This window comes from Salvia miltiorrhiza, chromosome 3, assembly GCF_028751815.1.
Source record: "Salvia miltiorrhiza cultivar Shanhuang (shh) chromosome 3, IMPLAD_Smil_shh, whole genome shotgun sequence".
Taxonomy (NCBI): domain Eukaryota; kingdom Viridiplantae; phylum Streptophyta; class Magnoliopsida; order Lamiales; family Lamiaceae; genus Salvia; species Salvia miltiorrhiza.
The window spans coordinates 42,996,498-43,017,727 of NC_080389.1; the positions used below are offsets into that span (position 1 = coordinate 42,996,498).

General features: G+C 35.1%; 1 protein-coding gene across 7 annotated transcripts; it reads left to right on the forward strand.

Annotated features, from left to right (window-relative positions):
- Positions 1 to 3,504: 3,504 nt before the first annotated feature.
- LOC131015884 (putative acyl-activating enzyme 19) lies at positions 3,505 to 20,986 on the forward strand. 7 transcript variants are annotated; one of them, XR_009098717.1, is made up of 18 exons: positions 3,517 to 3,873; positions 4,733 to 5,218; positions 5,338 to 5,534; positions 5,883 to 6,086; positions 7,056 to 7,763; positions 9,022 to 9,680; positions 10,081 to 10,156; positions 10,232 to 10,318; positions 11,365 to 11,408; positions 11,882 to 11,990; positions 13,318 to 13,377; positions 14,014 to 14,098; positions 14,408 to 14,472; positions 15,290 to 15,349; positions 16,245 to 16,289; positions 16,509 to 16,618; positions 16,701 to 16,957; positions 20,596 to 20,986. XR_009098717.1 is itself a non-coding variant. In XM_057944355.1 (17 exons), exons 1-17 carry the CDS (start codon positions 3,558 to 3,560, stop codon positions 16,891 to 16,893), a joined length of 3,504 nt encoding a protein of 1,167 aa, XP_057800338.1. In that variant the 5' UTR covers positions 3,505 to 3,557; the 3' UTR covers positions 16,894 to 17,238. The 7 variants fall into 7 exon arrangements, 3 of the variants coding, with proteins under 3 accessions (XP_057800338.1, XP_057800339.1, XP_057800340.1); XR_009098716.1 differs by lacking the exon at positions 20,596 to 20,986 and adding an exon at positions 17,556 to 18,043; XM_057944355.1 differs by lacking the exon at positions 20,596 to 20,986 and having other exon boundaries at positions 3,505 to 3,873; positions 16,701 to 17,238.
- The last annotated feature ends 244 nt before the right edge of the window (positions 20,987 to 21,230 follow it).

The following is a 21,230-nucleotide window of genomic DNA, read 5'->3' on the forward strand; positions in this document are numbered from 1 at the left end:
AAAATGTGTAGAACTCTATAAATCAAGATGAGGAAGAAGACAAATTTGTATACATGAACAATGTCAATTTGAATTTAAGATTGTTTCGCCTAAAAAATACTACTTATTGCTAAATTTAGCCCTAATTTCGCTTGAGATGGGATGAAACATATTCGAAAAAATCTAATTTCGATTTAAGTATAAATGACGTCGTAATGATGTAAAAGAGGCTCATACATGTTCGAGTGTCACATAAACGTCAAATCATATTCAATTTGTACAGAATTTGACAAAATCAAAAGTTAGCTATTTGACACAAAAAATTCAAAAGTCATATACAAAATGAAAGAGAGGAGCGTATTTATATGCATCTCTCTCTCTCTTAAATCTTAGGTGTGTATTTTTTATTTTTGTTATATAAGAATTAATAATTTCATGTACTGACTCCTCTTAAAAATCTCACGTTATAACACAACTTAAAATTTATTAGTTTAGTGAGTTATGAGTACAAAAGATGATCCACATTATTTACAGTGTTGTGGGATAGAAAGAGACTCATATATAATATTTATTGTAATTAAGTTGAAACACCAAGTTTAAAAAAATAATGAATACTACCTCCGTCCATAAAGAGTAGTGTTAATACATAAAAATGCCCTATCTTATAAAAAAACTTGATCTTATGTCCAAATTTGAATGAACTTCCTAATAAATCTTGGATGCTGGCAATTATGTATTACGTCTTGGTCAATTGCTGAAAAAGTAACAAATTATTTCAATTTTTTAAAATGTTGATGTCGGTAGTGGTAATTTAAAATTGAATGATTTTTAATTTTTTTATTATTAAACTATAGTTTAAAATTTTGAATTAATTCATTATTTATGAAAAGAAAAAAAAAATACATGGTTCGACTATAAATTAAATATGCTACATCACAATATAGGTTGGCCGGAAAAGTAGATTGCCGGCCGACGATTGAGGTTGGTGCGGAGATGGCAACCTTTGTTTTCCCCAAAATTAATACAATTGCTTCATAGTACATTATTTTTGCAGCTTTCGTACCTTTAATCGTGAATGTATAGTCATATTTACTACAATGAATTTAGTACAATAATATATGACACGAATTTATAGTTTAAAATCTTGAATTTATCCATTATTTATGAAAAAATACATATATATTTCAACTGGAAATTAAATATGGTACATTAGAATATAGGTTGCCAGCCAACGGTTGAGGTTGCTGCCGCTTTTTTCCAAATTTAATGCAATTAGTTCATAGTACTACATGATTTCTGCAGCTTTCTTACCTTTAAAATTCATATGAATGTATAGTCACATTTATTATAGTTAATTCAGTACAATAAATAAAGATGATTAATTTATGCTCTCGTCTATTGTTCCCGTGAGAGTCAAATAGTACTAATTAATTTATTAACTAGTCAATTATGAATTGACAACACAATAATTAAGTACTAAAAAATCTACAAAGTAACAAATTATAAATTAATTTACTAATAATTTGAATTAGTCAAATAATAAAATTTGAATTAGTGAAAATCGAATTTACTAATAATTCAAAACTAATCAATTAACTATTAATTAAGTCGTGTATCTAATAATCAAATAGAAAAATAATATAATAAAGTTGTGTATATCCATTAATATATTTTTCATAATTTTAAGCCACTAATCATCAAATAGTAACTAACTAAACAACAATAATTGAGTTATATCGAGAAATAAATTTAGTTAAATCCAAAATTAAGTCATTAAACCAATTACAAACATAATTAACACAAAAAAAACGAGCTTGTTGCCCGTAAATTTTATGTTTCCGAGCGGTCGATAATCTCATAATCAAAAGGGTAAATATCAGTTTTTGGCCCATCGTTTGGGCGTTTTCTCAAATATATCCCACCCTAAGCATATTTACAAAATAACACTCATCGTTTCATTTTTTTCTTATTTGTGGCCCGCAAAAATAAGCCGGCGATCCGGTATTTGACATGTTCCGGTCAAGTGACACGTAGATACTACACGTCAGAATTAAAAAAATAAAAAATTAAACAGAAAATACACGTAATTAAGGAAAACAAAGGCGTGTCTAACTTCTAATCCCCCCCCCCCCACCATCTTCTTTGCTTCCCCTCCCCACCGCCAACTCCTTCGTCATCCTCTGCCCAAATCCAGAATTCAAATCTAGTGCTAGACAGTGTTGAAAATGGGGGACAAAACCCAACCATACATGTTAAATTATTCCATCGTACATCTACAATAAATTCAATGGCATACTAGCATTTTCGTAGCGAATTTCACAATAGACTAAAATATTGAACACAACCTGCATATGATTTCCAGGTTATGTATTATGGCCAACATAAATAGTTGTAAAAGAAGATTTTCGAAGAAGAGACAACGACGGCACAGAAAGCATATCATGTTCTTCTACGATTACCTGCAACGGAGTACAGGAAAGAAAAATTTCCATTCCAGAAATAACTAATAAACAGAAGAAAAAATAATTTTCTTACTAATTTAGGAGCGTGAAGCGAGAGTCTGGTGAGGCGAGGGCAATCGGCAGAGAGTGACAGACATGAAGGCGAGGGAGATGGCGGCGGGGGATAAAGCACGAAGGAGATGGCGAGGGAGGGAATAATCGATGGATGAGTGTCGCTGCCGTGTGTTGATTGGAGGTAGTGTTTATGGGTAGAGTGATGAAACATCAATGATCGATTCTTTTCTTATTCTCTTTGTTCTATTTAATGTAGATAACATTAAGGAAGATGCATGTATTTATTTAATCATCTCACTTAATCCTATGTTTGACTACATTAAGTAAAATATTGAATAAGGATAGTTTAGTAAAATAATATTTTTATTTAATTTAAATTTAAGAAATGGACTATTATTTTGGGACATCCTAAAATAGAATAAGGGACTCAAACGGTGGGACGGAGGGAGTAACAATTTTCTTCCACTGTCAATACACTTAATAACTTTTTCTTTAAACCCGTGTCGTCCCCTACAAGAAAGTTATTTAGGGGACGAATGAAGTATACTCATTATGAATGCAGATAAGCATATTTTATGAATAAAGTAATTTTTATTTTTATAAGGGTTAATAGTGTTTTATGTCCAGAGTTTTCAGTGTTTTCTATATAATGTTTCGAACCTTTATTTTTTTCTAAAAAATCTCAAAATTTCAGTTTTTTTCATAAAATATCCCGCTAAATAAAATTTGATGACGAAAAGATGACAAAAAACTTTGAACTTTCAACATCTTCCAACAATGATGGTTTCTAATATGATTTTCCAACAATAATTATTTCTAAAATATTTCATTCGGGGAGATAAATCATATTTTCATCATCGAATTTTGTATAACATAAGTATTTTATATTAAAAAAATTGAAAATTTGGAATTGTTTAGGAGAAAATGAAAGTTCGAGACATTTTATGAAAAATGCTGAAAGTTCGGCACATAAAACATTATTAACACTGTTTATAATAAATAATTAGTGGGATATTTGACGGCTTAACTCCCAAAGCTTCTTCACTCCGCCTCGAAATTTACATGGCCGCCGACGAAGCGGCGGAGAGCAGGCTGTCGGAGTGCTGCATATCGCACAAGTTCTATAAAGTCGCCTCTAAATCCCCCAACAAGATAGCAGTTATACACGCGTCCGGTTTCGCCCGAAATGCCCGTGATTCCGCTCAACCAGATGGTGATAGCACCAAATTTGCTACCGCGGAATCCCGACCTCCGCTTTATGATGGCGACCAGTGCTTCACTTTCTCTGATATTCTCTCCGCCGTCGACAATCTGAGTTGGCGGCTCAATCGAGTCCTTCACGGCACCGGTGACCCGTCTTTGATTAAACCTCGGCCAGGTATAGGCGAATGGTAAATAGTGTTGTTCAAAAATGTTTTGGACTAGACATGTATTTGCTTGCTGTAATATACTAAGTCCAAGTGACTAAGTCGATCGATTTTTGCTATATTACTCTGGGGAATGGAGGTTTTTGCATAATGTCCCATGCCATGTCTTCAATTTGAGATGATTGCTCCTTGCAATGGATAATTTGTATGAATATGAGGTGGGGAACATTTTTTTACCGGATTAAGAGTAAATTAGATAAGGAAACATGTCGAGAAGAATAGAGAGTTTCTGAGCGGGAACAAACATGTCGAGAAGAATAGAGAGTTTCTGAGCGGGAACGAAGTAATTAGAATCAATTTCATGCTATATTAGCTTATCTAATTTTAAAAGGATAACATGCACATTTAGGGGCGGACGCAGAAAATTAATTTGGAGGGAGCTAAAATCAAAATTTTCCGAGAACGATGGGTGCTAAAAAAATAAAATAAGTAAAAAAAAGATATTGGTTGGGGGGTGCTTCAGCTGGACCCTAGCACCACCTGGATCAGCTATCGTGCACATTGACATCTCGGGAAGTAGTGATTAGCTATTGGCTCTTGAAATTGTAATGCTTTGAGTAAACATTGTCATGTAGCCAACTAATTAAAATCAGAAGAGATGGGAGACAATATGGTGCCCCTAAGTTAGAACATGGCTGAGAGCTATTAAAGTATTACTGTGTAGGCTAAGAGCCTTAAACTGACAGAAATTTTATGATCCTATCTTTAATTTTTCAAGATTTATGAATATATGTAATTGTACAGAGATATTGTCTAGCAGGCTTGTATCATTTTAATTGGAAATGGTATTTATATTTGAATGTATTGCAGTTAATATTCTTCGTGAAAAGTCTACACACGTTTCTGAATATTTGGCAAGCTCAAGTCGAAGCATTCAACGGCCAACTAAGAATAGGAACATGCCAAAAGTGGTAGGAATATACATGGAGCCGTCTGTGGAGTACATTGTTGCCGTTCTTTCTGTTTTAAGGTGTGGGGAAGCATTCATGCCTCTAGATCCCACTTGGCCGAAAGCAAGGATATTGTCATTAATATCCTATTCAAAAGCTGATCTAGTCATTGGGACAGATACGTCAATCGAGGGGAGTTGTTGTCACAGGCTTGATTCATCAAAATGGCTTGTTGATGAAGGACAAAGTCCTGTTTTGTCTTTTTCTTTGAAGGAGACCATCAACGAACAGTCTCGTTTAATATTAGGGTGGCCTTGTGAAAATGAAAGCTTAAGATCATTCTGTTACTTGATGTATACATCAGGATCTACTGGAAAACCTAAAGGTGTATGTGGCACCGAAATAGGTGAGCTTTCATTATGAGATCCTCTCTTGGAATTTAGACTTCCAGATAATTATGACATGTCTAGATATTTTAATTTGCTCACCACACCAGTGCTCTTACGGCGAATCAAACTATTGTAGGTCTTCTCAATCGTCTTTTATGGATGCAAGAAATGTATCCTCTACATGAAGGAGATGTAGTGCTTTTCAAAACATCAATAAGCTTCATTGATCACCTGCAAGAGTTTCTTGGATCTGTACTCTCTACGTGTACGTTGGTGATACCTCCTTTCAGTCAGCTGAAAGAAAATATATTTTATATCATAGACTTTTTACAGGTACATGATAAATGCTGTGCTGCAAAGTGATTTGTATAATGCTTGACGTGAGACCAAATTGAAAATCACTATGTTCCTGAATAGAGTGTGCATCTGCTGCTTCTAAAGAGAACAGAGAGATGTAGCGATATAAAACTTATATACTATTGTTTTCCCAAAACCAAATGTATGCTGTGATATCATCAAAGAGACAGCTAAATTATATATTTTCACATTTTGATTGTGTGAACTACTATTTAAAAGAAGCTATTAGAATCTATTTCCATAATGCTGTTCATTTCTCTTCTTAGTACCATAATGACTCGTTTCTTATCTTTTTATTTTTCTTGTCTCCCTTCTCTCATTCAGGGATACTTCATTAGCAGACTTGTAGCAGTACCCTCCTTAATGAGGACAATCCTTCCTTGTCTGCGAGGTTCATGTTTAGCAGCAATTCAAGATTCATTGAAGTTACTTGTGCTAAGTGGTGAAGTTCTAAACATTCCCTTGTGCAATATGCTTCTGAAGTCACTACCCCAGACGTCGATTTTGAATCTTTATGGGAGCACTGAGGTTAGATCTGAAAAACATGGTACTGGTTTAAGCTTTTGGTTGGTACTTGCTGCAATGTTTCTTATTATAAATCTAAAAATAATAATAGTGTTTTTAATTTGGAAATTCTCAAAACTAAAGCCTTTGAGTATTAAATTGGATAAATCTCATAACCAAATCAACAGTAACAAATTAGCTCTATTGTCTGTGTAGCCTTTCCCCTTTCAAATTATGTATGTGACTGCTTGAGTAACTTATCTTTCCATATGACATATGCCTGCATGAGCACAGCCCTAAAGCAAACTAGTAAAGGTTAGCCTCCATGAAGACAGCCCTGCGTAAAGCTTAACTATTACACTCTTTCTAAATACTTTATGACTGGCAACATAAATATCAGGTGAATACCTTGCTTTTGAAAATTTTAGTATGTCCAGTAGCTGTCTCTTTATTTGAAGTTGAGGAGAGCTCTATCGTGGTTTGGAGATAAATTATTTTAATATGTCTACTGGCTATTCCTTTTGAATTGCTTAAGCTTTGACATGATGTGGTCATTTGACATTGTAAAAATGAAGTTCATTCAGTTTTAATGTTATAAGATAAACCCCTTCATCTCAAGTAGCAAACAGGATGTTTGATAATTTCTTTATTGGTCATTGTACTTGAAATTGTTTATTCTAACTACAGTGATTCTCGAATATACACGTGGAAGCTAATTTTACATCAGTAGCTGCTTCTATTCCAATTATATATATGTTCGTATTTTCCAGCCATTTGGAGCCACACTGCAGGCACCTTTTACTGATTTGTTCTCAAGAAAAAGCTTCTGTATTCTGGATTTATATCTCATTTCATCTCTTATTTTTATTTTATTTTTTATTTTTTATTTTTTTTCTGTACCTCTTAGTTCTCAAAGAAGATTATATTACAAGGTTTGTGTGTTTTAATTGTGCTATTGTGGTGGATATTTATATGAAATATGTTCATATCTAGGTGACAGGTGACTGTACATACTTTGACTGCAAGAGATTGTCTCTGCTTCTGGAAAAGGAGGTGCTAAGCAGCGTACCAATTGGTTTGCCTATGCCTAACTGTGATGTGGCTCTTGTTGGTGAAAATGCTCCACATGAAGGGGAGATATATGTTGGTGGTCTATGTGTTGCAGCAGGTTACTTCCTTTATCCTAATCTCAAGCCCTTAGTAGATGAGAATTTGTCTTCAGAACATGATACTAGTGTGTGTAGAGTTCAGCATCACTTTAAAACTGGTGATTTCGCCAGAAAGCTCCCTAGTGGTGATTTGATTTTTCTTGGAAGGAAAGATCGTACAGTAAAGGTTAGTGGGCATCGCATTGCTCTTGAGGAAATTGAGAATGCATTCCGGGATCATCCTGATGTAGCTGATGCTGCAGTGTTATCCCGTGAGGTTGATGGAGAATTCTTACTTCTGGAAGCTCATGTGGTGATGGAGAAAACTGCCAAACATGATAAATGCTTGAAAAATTCCCTTAGGAATTGGTTACTGGGCAAGCTTCCAAGGATAATGATACCAGCCAGCATCTTGTTAACCAAGTCATTACCTTTGACTTCTTCAGGGAAGGTTGACTTCCTTTCATTAGCTGCTTCAACACTTCCCGACCAACAATCCGTGATTGATATCGGAGAAATTCCTCAGGACCACGTCATTCAAGTCATCAGAAAGGTTCTCCTTGCAGATCACATCAATTTTAAGCCTCCTTACTACGAAACATCCTAACAATCATTTAATTTTTCTGCCTCATGTGTGCTAGGAGAAACACATTTGTATCATTAAGCATATATTGCTATTGTTAAGGGCAGAAAAATAGATTGAGAACTTGATTTAATACAGAATCTTATGTGTTACAAAGAAGAGGTGCATTTTTTTCGTTTGATGTGTCTGATCACCAAGTGGCAATCAGTATCATTATTTTTTTGAGGGGGAAGTGACTATCAGTATCTGTTTCCTATTAATGGTATTATTTATTGAAGAGTCCATGTATGTTTTTGCTGTTTATTTCTTATCACGGATGACAATATAAAAGTTTGCCACCTAGCACCTTAAGAGAACATGATGATGTAATCTCTAGTTTCTGATTGCAGGTAGCAAATTAATATTGTCTCTGGAAGCTTTAAGACTTCTTTTACATATAAAGTCGTTCATAAAATGAAATATCAATGTAGGTAATTCCTGATTTTGCCTTGAGGCTCAATGGTTTAGGCATTTATGTACGGACTGATACATTTGTTGTCATGCTTGTAGCCTTTGTGTAGCTTGAGATGAGGAAAGCAAATTAGATCAATCACTGCTCTAAAAGCATAAGAATTGAGAAATAAGTAATCCCTACTTCTTTATATTTCCATGAAAAAAATTCTTTTGGCTAGATGTTTATACAGTATTCCATTATGTAACAACCTCTTGTTCTCGGATCTATCCTAATTTTTTTTTAATGGTTATAGTTTAAAACTACAAAAATCAACAGTAATTCCTCGCTCTTTCACAATTTTCGGATTCAGTTCAAATTTCAATTACCAATTTTAGGATAACTACTTCCTATTTTCTCAATCTTTGACTTCTACACCATTTGAATTGTCATATTGTAGCGGGTACATAGAATAAAGCTGAGTTTCAGACAAGGCAAGAATGATGACATCAACACCATGTGAATTATCATATTGTAGCATGAATAAGGAATAAACTGGAGTTTCACATAATACAAGATTAGATGATTAACATGGACAGTTTCCTTGCAAAATATCCTCTCTCTCTCTCTCTCTCTCTCTCTCTCTCTCTCTCTCTCTCTCTCTCTCCTTTTGTCATTAAATATACTTCTGAATAAATTTCGTTTTTACATTTTGGTCCTGCTTGCTTGCTGGTTGATGAAACCTTTTCACTTTAGAGTTTGGTTCTCTAAAGAAGTATCTTGATTTTCCACATTCAGGTCTTTTCTGAAGCGTTAATGGTTGAGAAGGTTTCAGTTCATGACGATTTTTTTGTGATGGGTGGTAATTCTATATCTGCAGCCTATGTCTCATTCAAGTTGGGAATCCATATGAAGTTTCTATACACTTTTCCAACTCCGTTGAGGCTTCAAATGGCCCTTTTGTCACCCAGGTCTTATCTAGAAACTAATACTGATTTGGCAATGGATTCCAGAAGGCTGGAAGGCGGGCTTTTACCAAGGGAGTCAAGGATTTCCAGTACTCTTGTCGACGAGACTCCTAAAATATTAATTCAGGCTGATACTGATGGGGGCATTTATAGTCCTACCAAAAAGTCAAAGACTGAATCAAATGCATGTTCCTCAGAGAAGCAAAGCCCTACCAATAGTTTGTGGAATCCCACTGCGGTGCAAACTGAATGCTCGTTTAGTCGATGCAACAAAAGCACACATGGAAGACAATGTGACAGAAGTTACATATGCGATAGTATATGGTCCAATATTGTACCAGGAGATGGAAAAGGATTTATGCGAAAACATTGGAAAGTTGACATGGGTTCTTGTGTTGATGCATCACCTCTTGTGGTTTCCAGAGGAAGTAATATATATTTATTCATTGGATCTCACTCGAACAAGTTTGTTTGTATTGATGGAAGAAGGTAATACTTGTAGTGCTACTAATTCAGAAACTATGTCTATGTTTCTGTTAATTTCTGATGTTAATTTATAAAAGATCTGCTGGAAGTATCTGCATTAAACTATTTTAAGTATCAGTCTCTTGATATCTAGAAGAGCTCTTTAATTTTGAGTTGTTTGATTGAGAGTCTCAGAATAGCTGTTGCCTTAGTTTTTGGCATAAGGTATAGTTTCTGTACATTACTCCTTCTCACTCATACATTGGTATATAGTGCTTAATGAACTAGCTGTACAGTGGACTGTGCCACGGTTTATGATTTGTTTTCATATAATCTTTCCAAGTGTTTTGTTATATGTCTATAAATAATTGATCATCATCAAATACTCTTTTGCTTGAAAATCAATACAATTAATGGTTTGCAGTGGGATTGTTCAATGGGACACCAAATTAGAGGGACGTGTAGAATGCTCAGCTGCAATTGTTGATGAATTTTCTCAGGTTCAGTCTCATGTTGTGTACTACCTTGTTTATTCCTTTCGGAAAACTTTAGATTGATATGGGTGGTTTTTGTAGATTGTAGTTGGTTGTTACCAAGGAAATATTTACTTCCTTGACTTTTCAAATGGCAATGTCAGCTGGAGTTTTCGAACAAATGGTGAGGTATGGTAATATCCAAACCTTGCTTCCTTTCATCATTTATGATAGTGTAGAATAGCCAATGCAATTTTGGATAAGATTTTTCTTTTTCTTTTTAATTTTCCTTTGTTTTTGTGTATATGAAGTCTATGTTACATTATATAAGTATCATTGCATGGAGGAGCTATACTAACTGTGTGTTTGTAGGCATTTCTATCAGTGCTTCTACATGTGTAAAAACTGTTGAAAACTACATCCCCCTGTAAAGACTGAAGACAAATAGACCTGAAACAATTAATGATCTTTTATTACATATATGACAAGAACTTATGTAGTTGCTTAAGATGTCAAATACTAAACCCTACAAAAAGAAGAGAAATGTACTACTGTCAGTCCTACCCAATTTCACCTTAGTCCTCTGGGTTGTCTAAACTGACATTGATATTGATTTATTATACAATAGATGTTTGTTTGATTTCCCAAATGATTATGAAATTCAGACCTTAAAATTTAGTTCTCTGTACATACTACAAATTTACCCCTATGAGTTTACTAAGAAATTGCAGTTGTGCTAGTGTGCTATATTGAGGTTAAAATGAAAAAAGAAAAATGTAACTGCTTTTGAGGATAGAAGGAAGTAAATAAGCAGTATGGCGGAGGGCAACTTGCACATTCTTTGCTTACTTTGTTTTTTATGCAATCTATGTTGTGGCTGGGCTATACGAAATGTAGAGCGCATTTTAGTGTCCCACATTGGTTGGCAACTTGTTATCAACTTGTAACTATTTGGCAAAGCGAGGATGAGTGCTGAGTACTTGCTACTGACGAGGTCCTTGGGCAATACATGCATCCATTAAGACAGTTATTTCCTATCTTTAAATCTTGACATTCATTTTGTTGTGCAGTATCATAGCATTGATTGTTTTAGGATCGGAAATCTTTCGAAACTGGCTGGTTGGTTGCATACTACTATTTATTTAGTTGAACTGCCCTTTTCTTGCTACCAGTTATAATTTGTGAAAACTTTTCAATTGGCTTTATTGGTTCGTATTTCTTCTTAACTTTCAAAGGTAAAATCGCAGCCAGTGGTTGACAAGTGCCGACATTTGGTTTGGTAATCTTTCTTTCTTTTTCTTTTTGTACAAACTAGTTTTGTTACACCTTAATATATAACAATCTTTTATCTTTTGATCCTGAATCTTGAATCCAATCTGTTGCATTATTGTTTGTTCTGATTATGTGTGCCTCTCTTGTCATAAGAAACCATCCATGATGTACGAGGACCTAAGGAAAGACATCAAAATGTCTAAGAAACAATAACCAGGATTGTGGTCTTTCAACATAGAAGTTGATATTTTTGTTTCCTTGCATGCTTGAAATCTTTTTTTGGTTTTTATTCAATTTTTATCTGTATAGATATAAATGTGATGCTATTGCCAAGTGAATGAAAAGGAAGCTTTATTTTGTCTAATACACTTTTGTATATGATTTATCTGACAAAGTAGCTGATATGAACTTGTATCATGAAGCTGCTGCACATCATTTTCTTGGTCAAATGTATTTACCTATTAGTTTACACTTTACTAGGTGTGGATCTTATGATCACAGTCTGTATGCCATTGACTACAAAAGCTACTGCTGTATTTATAAACTTCCTTGTGGGGGCAGTATATTTGGTTCACCTGCTATAAATGAGGTGAGTTTGGCAAATTCATTATGACATGCATCTTTATTTTATACCATGACTATTCCCTCATCTTATCACCATTTCCTGTAGCCACAAACCAATTTATGCTCTCTTGTATTTCCTGGGTTTGTTTTCTATACAATATTGTTTTTGTCTCGGCTAAGTTTATGGACATGTTCTAGCTATTAGTCTAGCTTTATCTGTGGACAAGAACGAGAAATAGAACTGAAAACAGATTGCAATAATTGAACACAAAACACCTCAAAGAGGCCTACAGCTAAGCAGTCCCGAATCCTCCAGAAAACCAGAATGATGATAGCTCCATCTAGAACCCTATTAAGACAAACCCTAACAGGCCCAAACCAAAAGCCCATTCACGTCAGGCTTGGCAAAGAAGACTCAGATAAAACCAATAATAATAATAATAAGCAAAAACTAAATAAATCAAATAACTATCATAATTCAATAATCGACGATAGATATCTTCCCACATGCGTAAACCCTCTACGGCGCACGTGCTATCAAAAGGTCTGAATGTGTAAAGGGGCATAGACAATCTTTTAATCCCGCTAAGTTACAAGTCCATGGCCATTTTTGGAAGACAATATTCACTTTTGCATGTAATAAGATTAAGCGGGAAACACCACCTTAAAAGAGTCTTACCTATTTGTGGTTCTCAGGGAAAGGAATGTATTCTCCTGTCATAATATTAAGGCTATCCTCTATCATGGAAGGACTATCTCTGTTACAAGTCCCTGTCTTGGATTGCCATAACTATCGGTGGACTTTAACAGACTTCAACAACCAAATGCTGGCCCATCTTCACCTAGATGTTGTTACGAAACTAATATTCTCAAACTCCTTGGCAGCCTATTTTTTCTTTAGGTATTGATTTTAGGTTGTTTTGTAATGTTGAATATACAAATTGCGAATTTCTGGACAATGTTATATTATATATTTAACCATGTTAATATGGTAGGAGACAGTGAGGGAATTTCCTTGTAGTCTCAAATCTTGATGTGGTTATCTGTTTATTAATTTTTATACTTTGCAAAATCAACCAAGATGGATTGCTATCACCCAGGTAAGGATTCAAATATCAGTTGATGCCTTTAATAAAGTACCATATATAGACTCTCACTTTACTTCCTCTATAACTTGTTCCAGACATATATAAATGCATGAATCAACTTATCATCTTGTTATGTGCTCTAAGAGTTCAGTCAATGAGTATTTGTATTTACATATGCTCTATGGGCGCCAAGATACTTTACAGCTTCTTAACATGAGTTCATCTGATCTTCCTTAGCTGTGGACTTTTTTTTTGGTTTTGCAGATGCAACAAACGCTTTATGTAGCATCCACCAATGGTCATGTTACAGCATTGGAAATTAAGGTTTTGAGTCCTCAAAATCTACAGTTTTTCTATAAGATTCTCTTTTCGGTATTTGTCTTCTGCCTTTATCACCAAATTTAATAAACGCATTAACTAAAATCAAACTTTATCTGAGTTCTTGGCTGTTAACATTTTAGTGGCTTGTAACAACTAACTGGGGCAGATTGAGAAATCATGCATCTAGATCATGTTGGTGGAATGGTTAATTAATTTTAGCACAAAAATATTCAGTTTGTCTGAAAAAACTCATAGTTAGACTTAGATATGAGAAGTTACAGATAAGCTTTCTTGTGCTCCACTATTTATAACATTTATCTTTGGCTGCTCCTCTAAAATATTTGGCATTTGTGTATTAAATAAAACAATTTAACATGATTATGCATATAAGTATTCTGAATCTTGTGTTTATTGCATTGCATGTGATTTTTCATTATTTATTGTTTTCAGTTACCTGGCTCAGTAATAATTGAGCAAGCATCTTGTGTAGGCTAACCACCAATTTATCAACTATATGTATTTATTTATTTATTTTATTCAGTTTTTCCTTTATTTTCTCTTGTTGGGGGACTGTCACTCTCTCATCTGAGATGCAATGCAGATGGCTTTTTCTTATATGAGATTTTATATGTTGTGTAGAATCTGCCCTTTAAGAAGTTATGGAAGCAAAATGTCGGGGCACCTGTTTTTGGCTCTCTTTCAATCAATAATTCTGATGGAAATAGTATGTACATTTTTCATTTAACCATCTGGATCTGTGGTTTGTGATCTCCTTTATCAGTACAAAGACTTGTTTCCAACATTATGATATCATTTCTTTGCAATTTGATTTGTTTAATATTTTAGGAGAAAGATCTTTTATGTCCATCTGCTTAGAAATTATACTTTACCTTCATTATCATTTTTATGCATGTATTATTACCATTCAGTGCATGGTCATACAGTAGTGAACTTGTACTGTTCAGTGTTCATTACCTTGCATCTACTGGTGTTGAGATGCCTCATTCACATGTGTTTGTTTCTTGAGTTGCAGTAATTTGTTGCTTGGTAGATGGGACTGTTGTTGTCCTCAGAACCTGTGGGTCCATTGTTTGGAAGGTACGGGATAACTTTCTGCTTAGTCATGTCCTCTACCTTCTTGACGTTAAATGACTTTTAGGGGGAGTTTACTTTGAAGGATTAGCCTTGATACATAAAAATAGTAAGGCTAGTCCCTTGTTTACTTTGATGGATTGAAGCTTTGGGATATCCCAAGGCCCTTGATTATTTCTATCATTTAAGCTAGTTTTGCTTGATTCTTATCCATTGAAAGGGTGGGATTGGAGAAATCCTACTCTTGTGGATAAAAATACTCAATCATACTTCTTATCATTCATGCAAAGTAAACGCCCCCTTATTCTATTCCATTTAAGATTTTGTATATTAGATTATTAGTGTTGGGTACACAAGTTACTTGGTTGCTGAGAGATTCTTGAGTTATTAAGCATCCTTCTGCTTGAAGAATATTAGTGGCCTCTTCCTGGTTTACAATGGTCGACGCATTTGTTTCTCATTTTCCACTGTTGTTTCTAACATTTTTTTCAATACTCAACCTTTGTTTTCCTTTATTCATGTTTTAGTTTACAGTTAGTATGCAATAGGAAATAACTGGTTTCTGATGGAGGCTAGTCTATATATTGTGGGTGCAACTTTTTTATGGACAATCAAATAAACTGTTTGTGCCGAGCATGTGGTCAATTCATTGTTTATTATTTATAGTAATAGGTTTAGCCACTTGGAAGCATCTCATTGATGCGTGACACTGCACTGCGTGGATTTTTTTTTCATGGAGAATAAAGAGAAAAACCTATTTTGATCGTGATGACACTCCTGTAGAATATTAGTACCTTATCCTCATTCAATTGTCTTGCTTCAGGTCAGTACTGATGGGCCAATTTTTGCTGGACCCTGCACAGCTCAAGCATTGCCTTCTCAGGTTGGTTTTTAGTTCCAGACGCTGTTTGCGTAGATTATAACTGTAAGGTTGGGCATACTGCTTAAAATAAACCGTTTTACTCTTAAATATGTTGATATTTATTATAGTAAAGGAGAACTAACACCAACATGAAGAACTCAAATAATGGATTTAACTGAATAATCAATGTTCAAAGGTAAAAACAACTAGTATTAGAAATGAAACCTCTTCTGCCCAAGTGCTTATGCGCCCTTATTGCTATAAGAAAAGGAGCCCGCAGCTCAAAACTATTACTGACTACCCAAAACAATGAAACTAACTCAAATAAAAGACAAGGGGGGAGTGAACGACGCATCTATGCTCACGCCCTTCTCAAATAAACTAACAATATCAAATATGGTAGGTAGTTATTGATGTTAAGCTGATTGGAAATTATAGAGGTTAAGCTGAACTTAGCCTCAATTTAGTCTCAATGGGAAGTTCTATAATTTGAATCTTTACCTTTTTCTCATAGTGTACTTGTCTCCTTCCAAAATAAACAAGCTCAACCCTTTTCTCCTATATTTTATGCATCCATTTTTCTACTCCGTATTGCAGTTGAATCTCCTTGGTAAGCATGACAGAGAATCTATCATTGCTATAGAAAAAATATTGACAGTTGAATCCTGAAAACCAATTTTTTCATTCTAGAAAAGTAAGATTATCTTTCCCTGCCAGCATTATAAATCAGGTGGCAGAGACAGACACAAACTTTTGTTGCTAGATTGTACATTAGTGTATATTGTAATGGTGAATTTATTTATTAACAAAGTACTATTAACATGAAACCTCGCAGACATTATTGAACTCTTTTATCTGACATGCTGTGAGTTTCATCAGTAATGCAACTTTGAGTGCAAATTTAATTTGTGTGCAGGTGCTCATATGCTCTAGAGATGGATGCATCTATTCCTTTGAGATGGTGAGATCGGCTTTCTGCATGTATTTAAGCCCCTCAGTCTTTGTTAAGTTGAATTCTCGACCTGTTTGTTTCTCATTTCCACATCTGAAGAATCAACTTGAATATGCGGGATTTCCATATAGCTTGGGCCTGATAGGCTCTGAACTTGATTTTTAATATGGTGCATCTTTTGATTTGGAGCAACTCCCAAAAAGATTAACCAATTGTATTGTCATACAGGAGACGGGTATCCTGATCTGGAAGTACGCATTAGGACACCCAATCACATCATCTCCTTATGTTGATGAGAACACCCACTTGATGTCCAATAACACCAACTCATTTGACAGGTGATTGTTTACAGTTTCGTGTTACATTGGCTTGTGGAGTAAATTTGTTCTTAACATCATAATTATTCCTCGTTCGTTTCAGGTTAATTTGTGTCTGTGACAGTTCTGGTAGTATTTATGTTCTTAGAGTCAGCTCCAACATGGACAAAGTCGAGGAATTTGCTCGACTGGACCTGGAAGGCGATATCTTCTCTTCCCCAGTGATGATTGGGGGCAGGATTTTTGTGGGTTGTAGGGATGACCATGTGTATTGCATTAAGCTTGACGTCAAATAGCTCAAACCTCGACTATCCATCTCCACTTCCTCAGCCTCTTGGTTCTACAACCATCTAATAACTGGTAAATGTTCTTCCGATGCTTATAGTCAAGATTATGGTTTAATGAAGGGGATTAAGATTGAAAATTAGATTACGTTAATGATCTAAGAAGAAATTTAGCTCCTTTTACACATGTAGTCGTTTTACTTAATTTGAGGGTCATGTAAATATACAAATTCCACAATTCAATTATACAATCTGGTTACCGAACAATACAGATAAAATAACCATATGAATAGGTATGTATTGTACAAAAACACAATTATATTGTAAGCATGTTAGGCTGCTCGGTTTTCATATAAACCTAACATGATGCTGTTAACTTAGCATGATTGATAAGATGTACTCCCTCCGTCCCAGCTGAAATGTCTTGTTTCTTTTCGGCACGGAGATTAAGAAATGTGTATAAAGTAGATAAAGTGGGTTGGTGGAAATTATTTAAATATTAAGTATAGAGAGAGAGTGTATTGCCAAAAAAGGAAACATGGCATTTCAAGTGGGACAACCCAAAAAGAAAAATAGGACATTTCAGCTGGGACGGAGGGAGTATATGATTGAATATTTCTATCCTTAAAGACTGATTTCTACTATCTTACCTTTTCAATGGAATATGAATCAAGCAAAACAAGCTTAAATGATGGGTTATCAAGGGAGATTTCAAAGCTCTAATCCATCAAAGTTTTTAAGTAGGGAGTTAGTCTTATTATTTTTACATGTATGGGCTAATACTAAAACGCTCTTTTGCTAGGTAGGTTCTTATTGGTCACATGCCCTCATGGAATGTATGTTGTTAATTTTATTTTTAGAATATAGTTTCTTGGTGGCATGACATGCATTGATGCTATATACATTAAGCTTAATGTGGTGAGTGTGGTGAGGGCCGACGTAGGCCGACCATTTCTTGATTGGACCAAACTCATTTTATATTTTTAAAAGGAACTAATTGTATTTGTTTTTAATATATTGTATATGTCAATAGTTTCTCACTAAGAAGCATTTAGCAGTAAAAGTTTGAGTGGCATTAGACTTTTTTTTAAAGATCCCGCTACAAGGGACTCAAACCCAAGACCTTTGGCCTTAAGCATTAATAGATATTATATCTTTTGAATGTTCTCCTTTATTATATATAGATAGATGCGTTTTCTTTAATTATAAATTTATTATGGGAATGAGAAATAAAGGGATAAGAAAAAAATGGATTATTTTATCACATTTTTTTTATCTCATTTATTTCAAAAGAAAAATGTAGGATAATATTTTCACATAATTATCTAATGATAATCATCATGAATTAAAGTGAAAAGGATAAAAAATTAGTGTTAATATATAAGAGTAGCCACTTTTATATAGTAAAAATAAATTTTACCCACTCAAATAAAAACATAAAAAAATACCCACTTTTTGTGTTAAAAGGACTAAATTACCCTTCTATATAAATGGGCAAACCCTAATTTCCTTTCATTCTCTCATTTCTCTCTTTTGTACCCGCTCTCTCTCTCTCTCCTCTCTCTCTCTCTCTCTCTCGATCTTTCTCAGCGTTGATTTCTCTCTCTCTCTCTCCCTCAGCTTCTCGTCCTCTCTCTCGATCTCTCTCGATTTCTGCTTCCGATCGCGTCCAGCGGAGCCTGGCCTCGGCCGCACCGCCCCGTCGTTCACCACGCCACCGCCCTGGATCTGCAGCGCCCACGCAGTCTGGAGAAGCACCAGAGACTTCGACTTCTGCCGCGCCGCCGTCTACTTCCTCCCGGCGCTGACCGCTACGAGCCGGAGGTGGCGTACAACGACCGTGCGAAGTCCGCGAAGGTCGGCGTGAAGGGAGCCTGGCCTAATTTAGTTTCCTGATTTGGTTTTTGATTTAGTTTTTGATTTAGTTTCCTGATTTGGGGAAATCGTGCCCTAATTCGAGATGAACTTGGGGCTTTTTTAAATTTTTCTTATTTTGGGGATTTTCGATGTTTACAAGCGATGTATTTCGTTTCAAGAAAGGAAATGTAATAAATTTTCTGCATAAGCTTTGCTTTGATTGAATACTAAGTATATTGGATCACAGATTGAAGTTGTTGATGAAAATCGCGCAATTTTGTACAAATGTTCTTGAATTCACAACTGAATTATCGGCGTTAGTTGTGAATTCACAATTGAAATAGTGTTGATTGTGAATTAAAGTTTTATTGGTTGTGAATTCACAACTTGAAAAAATGTTGGTTGTGAATTCAAGTTTTATCGGTTGTGAATTCACAACTTGAAATAGTGTGGGTTGTGAATTCACGCGAATTCACAACTAACACTATTTATAGTTGAACTCACAACCAATACTTGTTATTCAGTTGTGAATTCACTGGTTGTGAATTCGTGTGTATTTGTAAAAAATTATATGCAAGGGTAAAATGGTAAATGTGGGTATTTTTTAAAGTTTTTATATTAGTGGGTAAAATTTATTTTTACTATATAAAAGTGACTATTTTCAAAATCCACTCAAAAAATTATTCCTATTTTTTTCTATATTGCTAAAAAATACTCCCTCCGTCCGCCAAAAGTATTCCACTTTGGCCGGGCACGGAGTTTAATAAAATGTGTGATGATATTGATGTAGTGGAGAAAGGATCCCACCACTTTATGAGATGTGTGGTTGAGATTGAATTTGGGGTGAGTTTTTTGTAAATAAAGAGTGTTTGTAAGGATAAAATATAAATGTGGATGGTGGGACCATGGCTTAAAAAGGAAAGTGGAATACTTTTTGCGGACACCAAATATAGTAATTGTGGAATACTTTTGGCGGACGGATGGAGTAATTATTATTCAACATAAAGAAATAATGTGTCAAAAGAGTAAGAAACTATTAAAATTATATATTTTTCATTAATAGAACACTACAAAATAATCGGGCGATTTGCGACGAAAGTTTCCGCTAAAAATGAAAATTTCATCACTAAAGTCGATCAATGACGGATTAATGACATTTATTTTGAATCTAGATTCATGATCGCTAGCAAAAAGTTCACAAGTCGACCAAAAATTCACGAGTCGAGCTATGTAGAACAACGATATAAAGCTTCAAATAGTAGAGCAGGGCGATAGACGGTCGCGATGGATGATGGATAGTGGGGCAGCGAGGGAGAGGGTGGGCTGGGGGAGGGGGGAATATAGGTGGGGTGGTGCGATGAACGGTGGGGCGACTATAGAAAAAGATCGGAAGTGAGACAAGGTGGACTTGGGAGAAGAATTTAGGGATTTGACCTGGACAATTGATGAACAACTTATTTCTTGTTTTTTATTTTTTTTTTATTACTACTCCTTCCGTCCCATTACAAATGTCTCATTACTTTTGGACATGGAGATTAAGAAATGTGTAATTAGTAGATAAAAGTGGGTTGATGGAAGATGTTTAAATATTAGGTATAGAAAAAGAATATGTTGCCAAAAAGAAGAATGAGACATTTGTAATGGAACAACCCATTATGCAAAGTGGGACATTTGTAATGGGACGCAGGGAGTATTAATGATTTTCATAATTTTAGTAATGTATGTGTGGTGAAGGCGATTTCGAATATTGATCTTATTTGGGCTAAATTTTTGCCAAGGCATTGAATGTGTTTTTATAATGATGAGTCTCATGCGACTTATAGACTATTACCACTAAAGGTATTTTGATAATTTCAGCTCTGAATGAGGAGGGGTATTTTCGTCATTTCAGCTCTATTCCTCTTGAGGCCTAAGGATAATTTCGTTTCTTCACATCTTCAAGTGCCATGTCAGCTGACAACAAATATTCAACCGCCTTCATGTGTCAGGGGTGGTTGTTAGACTACCTGCGAAAACAGTTATGGGACCACTTATTGGTGCGCCACGCAGTGTCAATTTTAAAATGTTTTTTTGTCTTATTTCTCTAGCTCTGAATATCCCGAGATCAGCGCTGTCAGCGGGTGTCAAGTTTTTCTCATATTATCTCATTCTTCGTGCGAGCCCGGTGCGCACCGGCTCCCGAGCTCCTCACTGTGGATGCTCTAACAATAAGTATCCCTAGCTAAAAAATAATAATAACAATTGTTCAACTGTATTGATTTTAGGGTTAAGGTGCAGATTCACTCTTAAAGTAGAGGCCCCTAGAGCGTTTATCCCCCCATTCTCGACCTTGGCGCAAGTACCTCCCCATAGTCCAAGAAAAGGGTGCAATTAAATCCAGACCTCTAACGCCGTTAAGTGCCGTTAAAAGTCTGGGTTTAATTGCACCGTCTACTTCAGGGGTGGATCTGCACCTTAACCTTTTTTTTTCAATTTCGACAACCCACCTTCGG